This window comes from Acomys russatus, chromosome 10, assembly GCF_903995435.1.
Source record: "Acomys russatus chromosome 10, mAcoRus1.1, whole genome shotgun sequence".
In the NCBI taxonomy this organism is placed as follows: Eukaryota; Metazoa; Chordata; class Mammalia; order Rodentia; family Muridae; genus Acomys; species Acomys russatus.
Window position 1 is genome coordinate 20990096 of NC_067146.1, and position 18591 is coordinate 21008686.

The 18591-nt window shown below is 36.5% G+C and overlaps 1 protein-coding gene across 1 annotated transcript in view; it reads right to left on the minus strand.

The window, feature by feature from the left end:
- LOC127194899 (heat shock protein HSP 90-alpha-like) overlaps positions 1–17435 on the minus strand; it is a 477387-nt gene extending 459952 nt beyond the window's left edge. The window contains 1 exon segment of the mRNA XM_051152477.1: positions 15252–17435. Within this exon segment, the coding sequence (XP_051008434.1) occupies positions 15252–17382 (2131 nt within the window). The 5' untranslated portion in view covers positions 17383–17435.
- Between the last annotated feature and the right edge of the window lie 1156 nt (positions 17436–18591).

Sequence of the window (18591 nt, forward strand, 5' to 3'; positions counted from 1 at the left end):
TATCAAATTGCTTTCTCAATATTTGTGTTTATACCTATAGATCTGGGATGATCTCAGTCTTCTGATAGAAGCTTTTTTTTTTCTTTTTGTTTGTTTTCAGTATAACAAACAGCCAAGGGAAAGAATCATACTAATGAAAATGCTGAGAGCAAGGAGCTGAGTACTCAGCCTAGATAAGACATCTACATTAACTACACCAACAGAAAAGCCAAGAGAATATCATGAGAAAGGATGGAAAAATAAGAGTTAGAGCAAAGAGAGGAATGCTGTAAAATGATGTTTTCTGAACCTGACATGATCATTGCAGCCACGAAGTCACAGCAGCTGTGGTTACCCATAAAAGAGTTACACAAAATCTAGATAGCCAAAATCCCAACAAAGATGGGGTAGATGATGGCCAGCTTTGACCCCGTATTGAGGAGCTATTGGTAGTAGATTGCTGCTTGAGGAAGGAGAACACTGTGTAATGAAAATATACTCACTGCTGTATTATTTCTCATATTCCAGGTGATAGCCACTCACTCATTCATATGTAGGTAACATTAACAGGACTTACATTATACAAAAAAGAAAAGCAGAAAGAAGAGAAATCACTAAGTATCATGCATGGGAGATATTGGGAATTTAAAGAGGGATGAGAGTATAATAATCTCTTTTTTTTAAAAAAACTGTTTCATTATATGCATATATGTAATTTTTAAAAATAAGGACAATAAAAAGAAGAGAAAACATATTCTACCCCTCAAGACACAGTCATTTTTTTTTTATATCAGCCTGATACTTCTTAGCATACATTAATGAAAGCAAAGAAATAGCTTATGGCTTCGGGCAATATAGGTCATTTGTAGATAATATTACAGCATATAACTTTAATGGGTATCTTTGTTTGCTCTCTAGTCTATTTCTTTTTATTAATATTTAAAAGCTTTTAATCAATGTTAATAATCTTGCCTACTCTTTTCCCTTAGATCTCATATTCTTTCTTGAATGTTCTCTTTCTCATCAGCAGACCATTGTGCTCTTCAACTCCTTAGTATTCAGGTCACTCTTTCCATTAGGACCACTGGCTTCTTTTTGGCTTCTACATCTTTGGGGAATTAAAACTAATTGTCTGTTGGTGTATGCAGAGGCAAAGGCTGAATCCTTACAACATTAAGCAGAGACTTTATGAGAGATGGTGCATTACATAAGCCCAGAAAAATCCAGCTTTTAACATACGATCATCATATAAATTTTGCCAACTTGTCTTCTAATAACATTAACTTTGTTCCCAGCATTGGTCTTCTATTCTTAAAGGTTCAGGTTACTGGAATCAAAATAATCTTAGATTATAGGATACAAGAAAAAAATGTCATTTTATCATCTCTACACTTTCAATGATACTTCCCCCCCCCCCTTCCTAGCTCTTAGCCTGTATGTAAAAGAACTTAAGCAGGAATTAAAGTGATTTCAATTAAAGTAGAAGTCAAAGCCTCTCACTGTGACAATGGAGAGCAATACATGTAAGATAAAGGGAACAATCACTGCTCTACTGCTCTTCCCCACTGCTTTTTTCTGTTCACTTCTTTATGCCCTTGAGCTAGTCTGTGGGGAACACATTTCTAAAATCATTATATATCAGGCTAGAGAGAAATGGTTCAAGAGTTAAGAGCCATCCTGCTCCTCTGGAGGACTTGGATTTGATTCTCAGAACTCTTGTGGCCCTTCAAAACATCTATATCTCCAATTCTATGGGAACTGTCTCCCTCTTCTGGTCTTTGCCATCTACTGCATATAAACTGTGCCCTGACACACACTCAGATATAAGTATATAAAATTATCACAGAATTTCTCTTGTTTCTTTTACATATGCAATTAGCTGTCTTATTTATATCACTGCTGATTTTATTGTGAGACCACATTTTAAGACTGATTTTAACATATTGTTTTGTTTCTAAATGATTGACTAACTTTTCATTTGAAAATATTTACCACCTCTCCAAGAATTTTCCCACTGTTATCTTGTATTTACATTTTATTTTTATTTGAATTGACAAGACTACTATTATAATCTTTTGTACTATTTCAGATTTTGCATATATCATAATCCCTCGTGTTGAATAAACACTTGATTTTATTAATAGATTAAAAAGAAATTGGGCCACCTTAAATGTACTTAAGGCAAAAAACTTTACAAAATGATATAATTTGATAGGTTAGAACAAAACTAAAGAGATTACTAGTTTAACCTTGGAGAATGTAGCTTTCTGTGACTCAGCCTCATGAACAAATATATACATAGATATTCATATTAGCATCATCACGTATCAGCGTAAGCCATGATGTTAACATGATCCCAATAGTATTTGAGTTAAACTAGTGTAGATTTAAACAGTTGACATCCATTGTTGCTATTCCACAGTATTTTTATTTATGACCATTTCAAAACTTACTAATTTTTAAATATTTAATAGATAATTTTTAGATAATTTCTAATTTCCTAAAAAACAATATTATGGTATTTTAAAGGATCACTATAAGCCTGTATGTCAATAATTATTAAAAGTGTTTGCCTAGCTTCATTTTTGGAAATTCATTAATATATTTCAATCTTTATTATTCTTTTATATCCTAATTCCTTCTTTAAAATTGAAATATAGTTTTATATCTTTTTATAAAATTTATTTTCACAGAGATTTTTCCTATCCTAGTATTATCTATGAACTATACTAATCTATAAATGACACTAATTACACTGATTCTCATTTATTAAGCTTTTTATACTTCTGTGTTTTTAATAGTTATCTTTTGGAGTAATTATTAATATTTATTTGTCATCTGATAATGTCTAGAAAAGTTGATATGATAATAATAGTGACCTCAGACTTTGTGGGCAGTATTCTTGTGTTTAATGAGACTATTTCAATTATTGGCTCTGCATTTTGCTTTCATTTTTGGCCATGTTAAAATGTGTCTCTGGTTAGCTATCTGTAAACAATGTGTCTTCTAAAATGCTACTGTGAATCCTGCCATTTAAGTGATTTTGTTCCTCATTCTAATTCAAGCATTTGAAGTTACCCAACATGGATAACTTTCAGAAAAAAATATTCCTACAACTTTATCACATCTTGTCCCCACGTTAGTCTGGTTAATGTTTCACAAGTGCTCACTTCCACAGATTCTGTGTGTTGATGAGCCAGAACCACAGGACAATTCATCTAGAAGAATAAACTACTTTGGGCCACACAGATCTCTGAGATTACTGGCTTGGAATGAAAGAGCAAAATAAAGGAGGAGAATGGAAGATATAAACTACCCAAGTGTGGTAATTTAAGTGATGGAGAGGAGTATGTTTGCAGACTCACTGAGATATATTTTGAGATCTGTTGTAGAAACACAGTTTGGCTGAGGGGTTGGAGAAACAGCAGAAGAGCAAAGGGATTAGTTATGTGATCTCAAAAAGGCAATGCTATTCATTGCCAAAGCACTAAAATATGAGGCAAATATTTTAGAGTCTCTGATATAATCACAGCAAGGCTTTGTAGTGGATCAAAACAAAAACAAAACAAAACAAACAAGGGTGGTGTCTTTAATTCAAATAAATATGCTCCGGGTTGTAAAAACCATCAGCAGTAATCGAAGCTATCGTAAACTTCACAGGATCTGTATGGACAAGGTTCTTTCTATGTGTGGAGGGCACAGGCAGAAGATTTAGAGCTAATGCTGTATTTGCCAGCTTCATTATTTTAGGGAAAAACGTGATTATAGTATTGATAAGGACTATTTCTGTAACAATAGTTTCAAGACACAGTTGAGAAAATCCTTATATTACTTAATGTCATAGATAAAATTTTCTTATTTTAACGGACACTGAGGTTACACATTCAAGGTGATAGCATACCAGGGACTTTTTACAAGGCCACAGAGGAAGTTGTGCAAATACAAGATGATGACTTGAGGATTTCCTGAGATATAAGAGAGAGTGGGAATAGAGGAAACAAAATAGTGATAAAATTTTAGTGGAGAAAATATGTTAAAACACAAAGCAAAAAAGGAAGAAACAAAAAGTCTGTATAAATCACATGCTGTCCTCTGAAGATCAAATGTTTTTTAGTGTTCATTTCTATACTCAACCTAAGGTAATGATAAAAATGCATTTTATGAGATCATATATTCAGCACATTGGGGACTCCTTTACTATAACACCAATTCTTAAAAACAAACCAGAAGAAATTTACTTAAGGTGATGAAGAGCTATTTATAAATAAAGTAAGAAAGCATTTTCATTAATTGTTTGATGTTTTATATTAATTTTCTATTTTCTTACTCTTTTATCATCTTTTAGATAAAAATATTTTTTCAAAGACAATTGAAAAACCTATCCTGTATTTCTTATACTTGACAGATTAAATTTTTGTTTCTTTTTTTTACTCTTTTTAAAAATATTTCTATTCATCTTCAATAGCTATTGTTAATGTACTAGTGACATAAATGTAAAGTCAGGATGAGGTAACTGGCTTCATATGTCACTTCACAAGCTGAAACTGTGGAGGAGACGATGAAAGAAGGGGATTCAGACCTAGGAAAGCAGGGAGTAAGAACAATTCAGGAGAACAAGAAAGATAGTGAGAAATTTTCTTAGCAAACATATGTGGCAAGAGTTAATAAAGCTCCCGAACTGTGAAGACAGTTCTGAGTTCGTGGGGACTGAGGAAGCAAGCTGAGCAAATCTATGCAGAGACCTCTAATAGGGTCTTTTCCTGGGTCCTGGACAAAGTATACTTGTGAAAATCATGTGAGGTTAAGGTGAACGCGTCTGCCAACAGAAACACAAGATTGTTATAGCTTCTTAGGACTGAGTGTTTTTAGAAGAGAAAACCTACGACTGCCTTTCAAACCATCTAAAGTACCCGGTAGCTCTTTGCTTTAGCAGTAGAGCCATTTCACCTAATCTAGAAGCTATATTTGTTCCTGCAATTTTAAAAATAGCAAACATTAAAAACACACACTGAAAAGATCAACCTCTTTTTCAGTGACCTAACAGCATCGTATAAAATAGAGAAGATACAGAGAGGGCATCACTACCACTCAAGCCCTGTGAGCTCTTCAGTGTCTGATATGCTAAGAAATAGAAAAATTACAGGCAAGTGAGAAAGTGATTCTAGATCCACAAATAACATGAAATCAGAAATGATTAGGTATGACAATATTACAGCAATTAAAATTCAATCAGTCTTAAAGAAGGTGGAAAAAGGACATGAGAAAGAAAATCAAACTTGAGTGAAAGATGATATTAATAGTAGTTTAGATATTGAATACAACTGGAGAAAATTCAAAAGCCAAAACAAACATCAAGTATATTCATGTGTACATAGAGAGTCTAGGTTGGAAATTTAGGAGTTAAAATGAGTAGAACATTGTAATAAGTGACTACCCATAATTTTTCAACGTTTGACACAAATTATAACAACAGAACCAAAACTTTTAAATAAATACTGTCTTATCTAGGGTTTTTGTTTCTATTATGAAAAACCATGTCCAAAACAAGTTGGGGAAGAAATCTTACATAGTTGAGCATATGTCCTTGTTCTTTGCTGGTTCAACTATTGGTTATATGCCCAGGAGTGGTATATCTATGTCCTGAGGTAGAACTATTCCCAATTTTCTGTGACAGCAACACATTGATATCCAAAGTGGTTGTGCAAATTTGCCCCAGCCATGGATCAGTGTGCCCCCTTTTCCACTTCCTCTCCAGCATGTGCAGTCACTTGAGTTTTTTATCTTAGCCATACTGATAGGTGTAGCATGGAATCTCAGAGTCATTTTGATTTGTATTTCCCTGATGATTAGGTATGCTGAGCATTTCTTTAAGTGTTTCTCTGCCTTTGGATATTCCTTTGTTGTGCGTTCTTTGTACATTAATATAATGGAATATTTACCAAAAACAAGGAAATCTTGAATTTTGTAAGTAAATTGATGGAACTAGAAAAGATGACCCTTAATGAGGTAACCCAGACTCAGTGAGACACACATGGTATATACTCACTTATAAGTGGATATTAGTCCAACATAGAATTCCTCTGAGAAACTCTACCTATCAGGGGTTCAGGACAGATACTGGGACTTGAAGCCAGACCTTAGGAGGAGAGCTAAGGGCTGTATGGAAGAGTCGGAGGGGTCAGGAGCTCCACAGGGAGATCACCAAGGACAGCCGATCTGGACCCAGGAGGCCTGCACAAACTGATGCACCAACCAAAGACAATTCATGAAGAGTAGCTAAATCCTTGTTCAGATGTATCTGATGGACAGCTCATGCTCCATGTATATGAGGGTGTCGGGGAGTGGGGACATCCTTTGACATGAACTCTGGTGCCTGCAACTTGATCACTTGGTGTCACACAGAGGAAGGGGATGCAGGCTATCCTAATGAGACCTGATAGACTGTGATCAAATGGTGGGGGAGGTGCCCCCACCCCGTCAGAGGTCTAGGGGAAGGTATAGGGAGGAAGAGGTAGGGAGGGTCAGAAATGGAAGAGAAGTGCAAGGAGAGAGCAATTGGGATGAAATGTGAATAAATTATAATAAAAGAAAATGTACTACAGGCTTGCCTACAGCCAGAGCTGTTGGAGGCATTCTCATAATTGGAGTTCATTCTTCTCTGATGACTTCAGCTTGTGGCAAGTTGACATAAAACTATCCAGCACAGATACCAAAGCATGAAATATGAAAGTAATGAATTCAAGTCCCATTCTGCTAAACCTGTCACCACTATTGAATTAAATCTTAAAACCAAGTATAAGCACTAACCAGATATATGGCATGTGTCCTTAAGAATTGGGATGATAAAGACTATTAAAATTGGGAAATAAGGTTAGGTATAAACTGTGAAGCCATGTCTTTGTAGTTTTGAATGAAAACCATCAGCTAAAAAACAGGGAAGAATGGGTGAAGAAAAAGTAGTTCACTTACAAAGTGGAGTATTAATTAACCTTTCACAAGCGAAATCATGACATTCATGGATAAATGGATTGTCCTAGAAAAAAATTATCATGAGTGAGGTATCCCTGTCCCAGAAAGACATATATGGTGTATATTTGCTGTAAGCAGATATTAGTTGTTAAGTTAATAGTGACTAAGGTAAAGTCCATATACCTAACCACAGAGGACTGGAATGGTAAGAACAAGTGAAAGAGAGCTGAGATAGAGAATACAGGGATCAGCATAAAATTATAGGGCATTTGAAGGTAGTATGAAAATCTAATAGAATGGAAGCTTCCTAGAATAGAGACATACATTATTTGTATCTAAATGGCATTGCCAAGCAATGGGTGGGACAGAAGCCCAACTGGGGCTTTGCCACCAAATGAAGTTTCTAGTACTATGACTGGGTTAGATCTAAGTGAGTCATTGGGCAAAGAGGCCCCGTTGGAATCCCTAAAGAACCCAAGGTGTTGCCAAGACTGCAAATTGCTTTTCACCAAATGACGAGGATCCATTACTGAAGACAACACATAGACCACTCACTGAACATGGAAAAGTTGAGCTGGTGCCTACGTAAAGCCTTCTTCCCTACATGCTAATGTCCTTGGTACAGGAAGTACTCTGCAAGCTATCAAAGAAGAGAAATGTAAAGACCAAGCAAGCAACAAAACCTTTGATCTACAATGCTGTCTTGCCTGCAAGATATACCAGTGCAATGGTGGTACAAAGCTTATGTGAGTAATCGAACAACATCTGATTTGAGAGAAGACCTATTTCACAAGATGGAACCCATTCCTGACACTGACACTGCTTGGGTGACAAAGAACCTGAGACTAGATAGCCTAGGGACCCAGGGTAAAAACCAAATATACTATTCCAAAACAAAACAAAACAAAGTAAAAACAACAACAATAATCAAACAAACAAACAAACAAAAACAGCAAAAATGATGCTTATCGACATTCTGCTATACTCATAGGTCAGTGTCTTGAAAATAGAATACTTATATCACTGGGAGGAAGACAAATATTTCAAATAGCTGTCAACATATAGTAAAATTGAACATATGTACACTTGCTAACTTAGAAATTACACTCTAAGTGAATAAAAAAGAAATTCCAAAATAAAACATTTGGAAAATGCTAAAGTGATAAAATCATTATAAAATTATTTGTAATAAAGTAATGGTAATGATAATAATAATAATAATAAACAGCTAGCAGTAAAAGGATGATAATTTGCATTTTCACATAACAAATGGTAGGGAGAAAGTAGTGGCAGGATGAGTGAAACTCATTATGTGCAGTAAATGAGTTGACTACCATAAAAATAGTGATGAGTGAAAGAATCCAAAAGCTGTATCTTTTTTTGTTTGGTTTTGGTTTATTTTCAAGACAGGGTTTCTCTTTGTAACCATGGTTGTCCTGGACTCTCTTTATAGACCAGGCTGGCCTTAAATTCATAGCAACCCACCTGACTGTGCCTCCTGGGAGTACTGGGGTGCACCCCCATGCCCCGGTACAAGACTGTATCTCATGATATAATTAAGTAAAGCCAAAAGGTGAAAGTCTGTATGCAGTTAGCGTCATCAAACCCCTACTCAGATCTAACCAAGGGACAGAACATTCTCCACAGTTAAGTGGAGACTGGGGACTGACTTTCACAGGATCTCTGGTGCCCCATATTTGGCCATGTCCCTTTGTTGGAGAGGCCCAACAGCACTCGGAGGAAGGATAGCAGACTACCAAGAAGAGACTTGATACCCTAGCACCATATTCAGGGGGAGGAGGTCCCCCTTGGTCACAGTCATAGGGAATGGGGAATGGGGTGAAAGTGGGAGGGAGGGAGGAATGGGAGGATGTATGGGATGGGATAGAAAATGAGATGTAATATGAATTATTTTATCTTTCAATAAAAATGTGTTAAAAAAAAACAAGTGGGAACAGCACCCTCCTTATTTGTGTGGTGAGCAATGTTTTCTCAAGAGTGTGAGAATGCTGTTTCTCAGTGTATGGGGTGATTACAGTGTGCATGCAGAGGAAACATTCATCTCATCCTCCTCCTGCACCTTGAACGTCTATGAGCAAAATACAGTGTGCCATACTTCTAGAAGGAAAAGCTGTTTAGACTAGTTACAGAGCATGTTATCTAGAGGTTAATTAATTGGGGTGCAGTCAGTCTCTCCTAATTCCCTTGGCATGTTAGCTTTTATTGTGTTCTGATATAATTAAGTTCATTCTCAAAACCTCTTCGTTGATATAGTGGTCCAATACTCATAGGTGTATATTTGAGGGCAAGGGGCCATTTTAAAGCTCTCCATTATTGTTAGCACATTTATTTCTCCAGGACTAAATCCCTTTCTACTTCAAATGTTACATCATAAGCCAGTCAAGACTTTAAAAATATTTTTTGCATATTATGTATATACTGAGACACCCAACTACTTATTTGTCTAATTTTCAGTTTTCACCATTATGTTTAAGAACTATCCAATGTTAATACATAGTATTATGCTTCTTAGTTAACAATTGAACAAACAAAAGAGAGGAAGTTAAAAATCATTCAGTGACCAGTTTCTGGAAACTCTATTGCACCTGTGTGCCACACTGAGCTTACAGCAGTATACACATTTCAGTGCTATCCTTTATTACTCTCTGAAGTGCTCCTGGAAATTGATTGATTTTGAGCATCCAATAAATTTAATAAATAAAATATATTGAGAGAAATATTGCTGTGGTAAGGAAATTTCCTATCTATATACCGATTAACTTGAGTTATGGAGTAGTGGATTTTAGTTGAGTTCAAAGGCAAATCAATGTCATGCAGAATGGGGTAATAAAATTGTGCCCCATAAAGCTCTTCTTGAATCTCAGCCAAATCATGGAATATTTGGCAGAATTCCTAGAGTTATCTTGTAGAATATAACTTTAGAATTTCTTAAAATGCTCATAAACAGGTTTAATATGCACGTTGCCAGCAAGCTATTGACAATGTTTCATTATCCTGACACTCAGAAGCCCGTTGCTATTTGACCAGGTAATTCAAATTGGTTAAGTCAGAAACAAGTCAAATTTTCCCCAAACTACAATATTCAGATGAAGGGAAGGCACTAATCACTTATATTATCTTTTATAGTTGGAGAAATGTCTGGGTCTATGGTACACTGAAAACAGAAAAAAGAAATAGAAGTACCATTTGGAAACTGAAAAATGTCTTACCATTTTTGAAGGACAGGACTGAAAAACAAAAACAAAAATGTCTAATTAGGTTGTCCTAAGGCATGGAAGTTGAATGATATAAGAGTCACCCAAAACAAAATGCTTAGCCTATAACTGAAAAGAATTCACTTGTTGACACTGAATATGTATATTGAGACATATATTGAAAATTTATGTATATTAATCTGTAGAAGGCTATCGGAAAATGAATCTGAAACTTATGAGACCAATATTTAGGGCTTTTTAATAACTAATTTGGTAAGCATGTGAAAGTGAAAGGTTCTCATAAATGGAATATTCTCAAATACTTATAAATTACATGAATTAAATAAATATTTAAAGAAATAATGACAAATTAAAATATTCTGTAGCCATCTGATTCTTCCCTACAACTATCTTGTAAGTAAAAACTTTTAAATTAATAGTACTTTTGTTATTAATTTTCTGTACTGTTTAATGAGTCAATTGTCTTTTCTACCAGTTAAAAGTATGGGGAAGATATTATCCAAGGTATGTCTACTGTTAATTTGGAAAAAAAAAAAAAAAAAAGACAGATTCTCTGTTAAAAGGCCACAAATACTCATATGATGACTGATTTGGTTCTCACAGCATACACACACATCAGGCATCAGGCCTTCTATCCTTTAAGTCATTTAATTAATTATATGGTACTTGGAAATATTGCAACTTCCCAGGGAGGCAGTATTGGCTACTGCACAGTATAATTTTCCTCGAGTTCTTGTTAATGCCTATTATTTTCCCTTGAAGAATGTCCTTCCTACTCAGGGTAGAGCTAGAAAATAGTAGGCAGATAAGTAGACCTGGCTCCCACTACATGAAGAGTGAAATAATGCAAATGACTGTAAGATGGTTTAGGATAAAAGTTGTTGTAATATATTGAACCACTGATGAATTTGGCTAATTGTGGATAAAGACATGGAATGCAGGCATGCTTCCTGTGAGAGCACACTGATTGGTCAGACGTGAGAAACGCCTCATTGCATCAATATTGACAACTTGAACTCTGATTCACTTTACAGCTAAGTTTGGAATATTACACCTTTAAAAAAATACATTTCCTAAAAGTAATGACATTCTCTGAATAATCACTATATAATTATATAAACTTAGAATTTAATCAGATTCTTGCTAATAACCTCTTTAAAAAATATGTCATTAGTTGATACTAATATATATGATGCGTATTTACATATATGTATATATATATTTAACTGGAACAAATAGTTATTTTAGCATCTACTATTTGTGCATTTCTGTATATTATTTATTTCCTTTTTATGAAATGTATTTATTCATTTTACATCCCAATCACAGCTTCCTCCCTCCCACCTCTCCACCTGGTTCCATCTTCCTACCTTCCTCCTCTTTTACTCCTTCCTTCTCCTCAGAAAAGGGCAATCCCACCCCCATTCCCATACCAACCCAGCTCAGCACATCAAGTCACATCAGGACTAAGTGCATGCTCTTCCACTGAGGCTAGATAAGACAGCCCAGTTTGGAGAAAGTGATCCAAAAGCAAGCAACAGAGCCCATGTGAGAAAAAAATCCCCACTGCACTTGCTAGAGGACCCACATGAAGACTAAACTGCCCATCAGTTACACATGTATTAGGGGCCTCGGTTCAGTCCACGCATGCTCTTTGGCTGGTGCTTCCATCTCTCTAAGCCCCTATGGGCCTATGTTAATTGACTCTGCTGGTCTTTGAGGAGTTCTTGTCCTTTCCACACCTTCTATCCTTCTCTGATTCTTCCACAAAACTCCCAGAGTTCTGCTTAACATTTGGCTGTGGGTCTTAGCATATGTTTCAATTGGCATATGCCGGATGGAGCCTCTCAGAGGATAGTTATGCGAGGCTCTTGTCTGAAAGTATAGCAGGGTATCATTATGTTGTTAGTGATGAGATATGATAGATACTGATTTACATTCAGCACCAAGATAAGAAAGATGTATTCTTCAAGGCTGGCAAATACAATTAGCCAAAACTCTATGAAGGTAACATTTATGTAAATCCTGATTGTGTCATGGTTATTCTTTACACACACACACACACACACACACACACACACACACACACACACACACACGTAAATTTTTAAAAAATTAATAAAAAGGATGTCAGGGGTTGCCTATCTCCTACAGGGTGGGTCCCAGGTTGGGCCAGTCTTTGATTGGACATTTCTTCATTCTCTCCTCCATCTTTATGCCTGAGCTTTTAGTAGGCAGGGGACATTTAAGTTTTGTGGGTGGGTTGGTATCCTCCTTCCTCCATTAAAAGTGCTGTCTAGCTAGGAGGTGGTCGTTTCAGTCTCCATGTCCCCCACAGCTAGGAGTCTCAGCTTGCCTCATCCGGATATCCTTCTAGGAGCCTACCCAGTAGCAGATCTCCAGCTTGTCTCAGAGATGCCCTACACCTTGGTTTTTCTTCTCTCTCCCAGCCCTCTGACTTCCTACCCCTGCTCTGCCCACATCTAATCCCCAACCTCATTTCCCTTCCCACACCCTCTCTCACCCAGTTCCCTCTCTTCATCCACTTCTGATGTTTATTCTATTTTCCTCTTTGAATAGGATTATAGGATCCTCCTTGTTTCTTTGCTTCTTTGGGTCTGTAGATTGTAATATGTTCATCCTGTACTATATGGCTGTGTCTACTTATAGGTGACTACATACCACGTTGGTCTTTCTTTCAGTTAGTTTTTTCCTCTAGTATCTTCTGTAGAGCTGGATTTTCACAAACACACACACACACACACACACACACACACACACACACACAGCTTAAATTTGGTTTTGTTATGGAAAGTTTTGCTGGGTATAGTTGTTTGGGTTGACATTTGTGGTCTCTTAGGGTCTTCAATGCATCTTCCCAGATCCTTCTGGCTTTTAGTTTTGTTGAGACGTCTTGTGTGATTATAATAGCTGTGCCTTTATATGTTATTTGGCTTCTTTCTTTTGCAGCCTTTAATATACTTTCTTTTTCTGCACATTTATTGTTTTCATTATTATGTGGCAGAAGAATAGTCTTTTCTGGTCTAATCATTTGGTGTTCTGTAAGCCTCTTGTATGTTTATAGGCACCTCTTTCTTTAGGTTGGGGAAATTTTCTCCTATGATTTTGTTGAAAATATTTTCTAGTTGTTGGAACTGGAAATGTTCTATTTCTTCTATTCCTATTATTCTTAAGTTTAATCTTTTCATAGTGTCCCTGATTTCCTGGGTGTTTTGTGTCAGAAATATTTTAGATTTAACATTTTCTTTGACAGATGAATGGATTTTTCTCATATATTTTATGCCTGAGGTTTTCTCCTCCATATCTTGTATTCTGTTGGTGATGTAGTTCCTGTTCTCTTCCCCAAGTTTTTATTTCCAGAATTCCCTTGGTTTGTGTTTTCTTTAGTGTTTTCAATTCCCTTTTCAGTTCTTGGACCATTTTGTACATTTCTTTCATCTGTTTGTTTGCATTTTCTTATATTCTTTAAGGCATTTATTTGTTTCTTCTTTAAAGGCCTCCCTCTATCTGTTTGGCTGTATTTTCCTGTATTTATTTAAGGTATTTATTCATTTCCTCTTTAAAAGTCTCCATTCTCTTACTAAGATTAAATTTTAGGTCATTTTCTGGTGTTTCAGCTCTGTTCGGATATCTGGTCTTGTAGTAGTAGGACAGCTGTCTTCTGGTGGTACCATATTGCCCGGCCTCTTGTTGCTTGTGTTCTTATGCTGGCCTTTAGCCTTCTGGTTGTCTATGGTCTTTTCTTGTTGTTCTTGGTCTGCCAGACTTCTCAGGAAGGTGAGCAAAGCCCTGGGTTGGAAGCTGGATATTCCTGAAGACCAGTGGTTTTCTTCAGATGGTGGTTAGGGCAGTGGGCTAGAGGCTGCAAATAAAGGAATACTCTTCAGTTATACTCTACTGGCTGTGTCCCAGTTGTACCACAGGAAAGGGTTTGAGGTAGGATTAGGGTGATCTGGGATTATCTTGAGGTCTGTCAGGTCTCCTCAGAATGGTGGGTAGAGACATGTAATGGAGGCTGGGACACAGAATCTCTTCTCAGGTAAGTAGGTAGAGCTGGGGGTGGTGTGGTATGGGGAAGGTTGGGAACCTTCATCAGAAAGGTGGATAGTTCAAGTGTTGTCCACAGAAACACTGATGGAAGCATTTTTCGGTCAGCAGTTTAGCCTTATGCTCCATCTGCAGAGACTGGAATTCACCTCCTGCTGCTCAGACAAGGTGCAGCCTGGCCACTGAAGAGCTCTCCATAGTGAAGAGTCCAGTTTATATGTTTTCTCAAGAAGCAATAAGAGTTTTAAAAATCTATGTTTAGTTTTTTTCATAAAAATGTATGTTAAAAGTTCTATTTTTCTTCATTCACTTATTTCTCTGGTTTATTCTTTTACCATAAATAAGAGTTATTTTTTGTTTTTTTTTTTTTTTTTTTTTTTTTATATCATCTGTATTTACCTTTTAAAGCAGAATGTGACTGGGCACTGTGTTTCCACTTATAAGCCTTGCTGAGTTACAAGACCTAGGAAGTAGCTTAGGGTGTTCTTGGAACTCTGGAAAACAAGCCACAAGGGGAATTCCTGTCAGTTGTTAACTTGTGTTCTCACTTCTAAGACTAGTACATGCAGAATTAAAGCTACAGGGGATGAAAAATGTTTTAAGATGGAACTTACTCCATCTTAATTTGTCCTTTCTACACATGTGTATCTCAGAACACTTAAGTACAAATGATTTGGTCTACTAAGGAATCCAGCTCAACAGCTAAACACTTCAGACCACAAAGCAGATTACATTATGTCTTACAACAAACGTTCTACCAACTCGTTGAAGCAAACCTATGTATCACAAGTAGAAAGGAAAATTTATCTTCCCTTAGTTTTCATGCCACACAGATGTTTTAAATGTTAACAAAAATAAACAAAAATCCTGGAAAATATGTTATCAGAAGGAATGAAAGTAAAGTGTCACGTAGTTATTCTGGTGAAGCTTAGTCTACTTCTTCCATGCGTGATGTGTCATCATCTCCTTCCAGAGGTGGCATTTCTTCAGTTACAGCAGCACTGCTATCATCCACAGTAGGATCATCCTCATCAATACCTAGACCAAGCTTGATCATTCTGTAGATCCTGTTGGCATGTGTCTGGGGATCTTCCAGACTGAAGCCAGAAGATAGGAGTGCAGTTTCATACAGCAAGATGACCAGATCCTTCACAGACTTGTCATTCTTGTCAGCCTCTGCCTTTTGCCTTAAGGTTTCAATAATGGAGTGGTCAGGGTTTATCTCCAGGTGTTTCTTTGCTGCCATGTAACCCATTGTTGAGTTGTCTCTGAGGGCTTGAGCTTTCATGATTCTCTCCATGTTTGCTGTCCACCCATATGTGCTGGTGACAATACAGCATGGGGATGTCACCAATCGGTTTGACACAACCACCTTTTCAACCTTTTTCTCCAAAATATCTTTCATAATTTTGCAGAGGTTTTCAAATTTTGTCTTTTTCTCTTCCTGTTTCTTTTTCTCCTCTTCATCTTCTGGAAGTTCCAGTCCTTCTTTGGTAACTGACACCAAGGTCTTGCCCTCAAATTCCTTCAGCTGTTGCACACAGTACTCATCAATGGGCTCAATCATATAGATTACTTCTAAGCCATGCTTTCGGAGACGTTACACAAAGGCTGAGTTAGCGACCTGGTCCTTGGTCTCACCTGTGATAAAATAGATGTGCTTCTGGTTTTTCTTCATTCTGGTGCAGTAGTCCTTGAGAGAAACCATCTCATCCCCAGAGGCAGATGTGTAGTATCGCAACAGCTCAGATAGCTTCTTCCGATTTTGCGAGTCTTCATGAATTCCAAGCTTTATATTTTTTGAGAACTGCTCATAAAACTTTTTGTAGTTCTCTTTATCTTCTGCCAGCTCAGTAAATAGTTCTAAGCATTTCTTGACCAAATTCTTTCTGATAACTTTCAGAATCTTGCTTTGCTGCAACATTTCACGGGAAATATTTAGAGGGAGATCCTCAGAGTCTACCACTCCTCTAATGAAATTCAGATACTCAGGGATCAACTCCTCACAGTTATCCATGATGAAAACTCTGCGTACGTACAACTTGATGTTGTTCTTTTTCTTTCTATTTTCAAACAGATCAAAAGGAGCACGTCTTGGGACAAAAAGAAGGGCCCGGAATTCCAACTGTCCTTCAACAGAAAAATGTTTTACTGCCAAATGTTCTTCCCAGTCGTTGGTTAAGCTCTTGTAGAACTCTCCATATTCTTCATTAGTAATGTCATCATGATTTCTGGTCCAAATAGGCTTTGTCTTGTTAAGTTCTTCTTGATCAATGTACTTTTCCTTTATCTTCTTCTTCTTTTTCTTGTCGCCATCCTTCTTTTCTTCTTCTTCATCATCAGAACCAACATCTTCTATTTCAGGTTTGTCATCAGACTCCTTTTCTTCTTTTTCTTTCTCTTCCTCTTTCTCTTCTTTTTCTTCAGCCTCATCATCACTGACTTCCTTATCACGTTCCTTCTCCACGAAGAGAGTAATGGGATAGCCAATAAACTGCGAGTGTTTCTTCACAATCTCCTTTATTCTCCTTTCCTCCAAATACTCAGTTTGGTCTTCTTTAAGATGTAAGATAACCTTTGTTCCACGGCCCATTGGTTCACCTGTGTCAGTCCTCACTGTGAACGAGCCCCCAGCGGAGGACTCCCAGGCATACTGCTCGTCATCGTTATGCTTGGTGATGACAGTCACTTTCTCAGCGACCAAATACGCAGAGTAAAAGCCAACACCAAACTGGCCAATCATGGAGATATCTGCACCAGCCTGCAAAGCCTCCATGAAGGCTTTGGTGCCAGACTTGGCAATAGTGCCGAGGTTATTGATCAAGTCGGTCTTGGTCATCCCGATTCCAGTATCCACAATAGTAAGGGTGCGATCTTGTTTGTTGGGAATGAGATTAATGTGCAACTCCTTCCCAGAGTCTAGTTTACTGGGATCTGTCAAGCTCTCATATCTGATCTTATCCAGAGCATCTGACGAATTTGAAATGAGCTCTCTCAGGAAGATCTCTTTGTTCGAATAGAAAGTATTGATGATCAAGGACATTAACTGGGCAATTTCTGCCTGAAAGGCAAAAGTCTCGACCTCCTCCTCCTCCATGGGTTGGTCCTGGGTCTGGGTTTCCTCAGGCATCTTTGCTGAAGGACCGCGCAACGAAACGTGACCAGCCGCACCACGATACCGAAGCAACTCAAGAGTTATTTTTTGGTTAGGGGTTATATTATATTATAATAATTTATTCAAGGAAAGTTAATGACTTCAGGATATTTTTGAGTAAATATTACAGTATGCTTTCTCAAAAGAACTCACAGGAGAGATCATAAAATAAAGACAAATAAATATCTATGATAATGAAAGAATTTATAACTACAAAGGGATTTGAAACTATTGTAAAATCAAATGCATTTTGAGAATACCAACCTAACTTACCTTTCCCTAAATTTAGCAGAATTCAATAAACATGCACAAAAGATGTCAAGAGGCATCAATAGTTCCTCAGGTTAAGGAGGCTCTGAAATAACTAATTTCATCCAAAGGAAGAACAAAATCCAACAGTACCAGCATCAATATGTTTTCTTTCAATGGGATCCTGTAATGGCATTGAGAGGGACATATTGATTTGTTTTTATTGAATGAAGGTCATAGTAACTATGAGCTTAACAAATACATGTATCATTTCCATAATATAAAAACAAATATTCAAGCATGAATCTTGGATATCTTTTTGGGGTCACTTAATTTTAAATACATAATTGGAAGTCAGACAGTTTGGTGTTGATATTTTATAGTAAAAACATTTCATTTTTCTTCAATTTTATGCTTTACTCATGTCAATAAAGGACAAAATACATTTTGTTTTGTACTCTCTGTCTTGAACTTGCTTACTGTATATCAAATCATTATTTTATAGTAATATAGAGTTAATATGATGAAAGTCTATTCAAAAGACTATTTCAAATAGACTTTTACAACTTTTGCTAAGTTAATCAATGCGACATGGTAGTAGTTGAGAATCTAAACTCAAATCAGATTGCTTGTGTTCAAACTCCTACTTTATTAACCATCAACTTGTAAGTTATTTACAGCTCTATCTTCTCAAATGTAAAGTGGAGAGAATAATAGGGTCAATTATTTGACAAGGAAGTGGAGAAAATTAAATAAATTAATGTATATAAAGTACATAAAGAGCAATCCGAAACATTAACTATTTTGCAAGTATTTTCTAACAATAGTGTTATAAATGCCACTTTACTTATAGGCTTTATGGTTCATTTTTCTTTTTTCCTTGTTTTTACTTTAGTTTTCATGTTGAATGTATGATGTACAGACAAAGATTCAAAT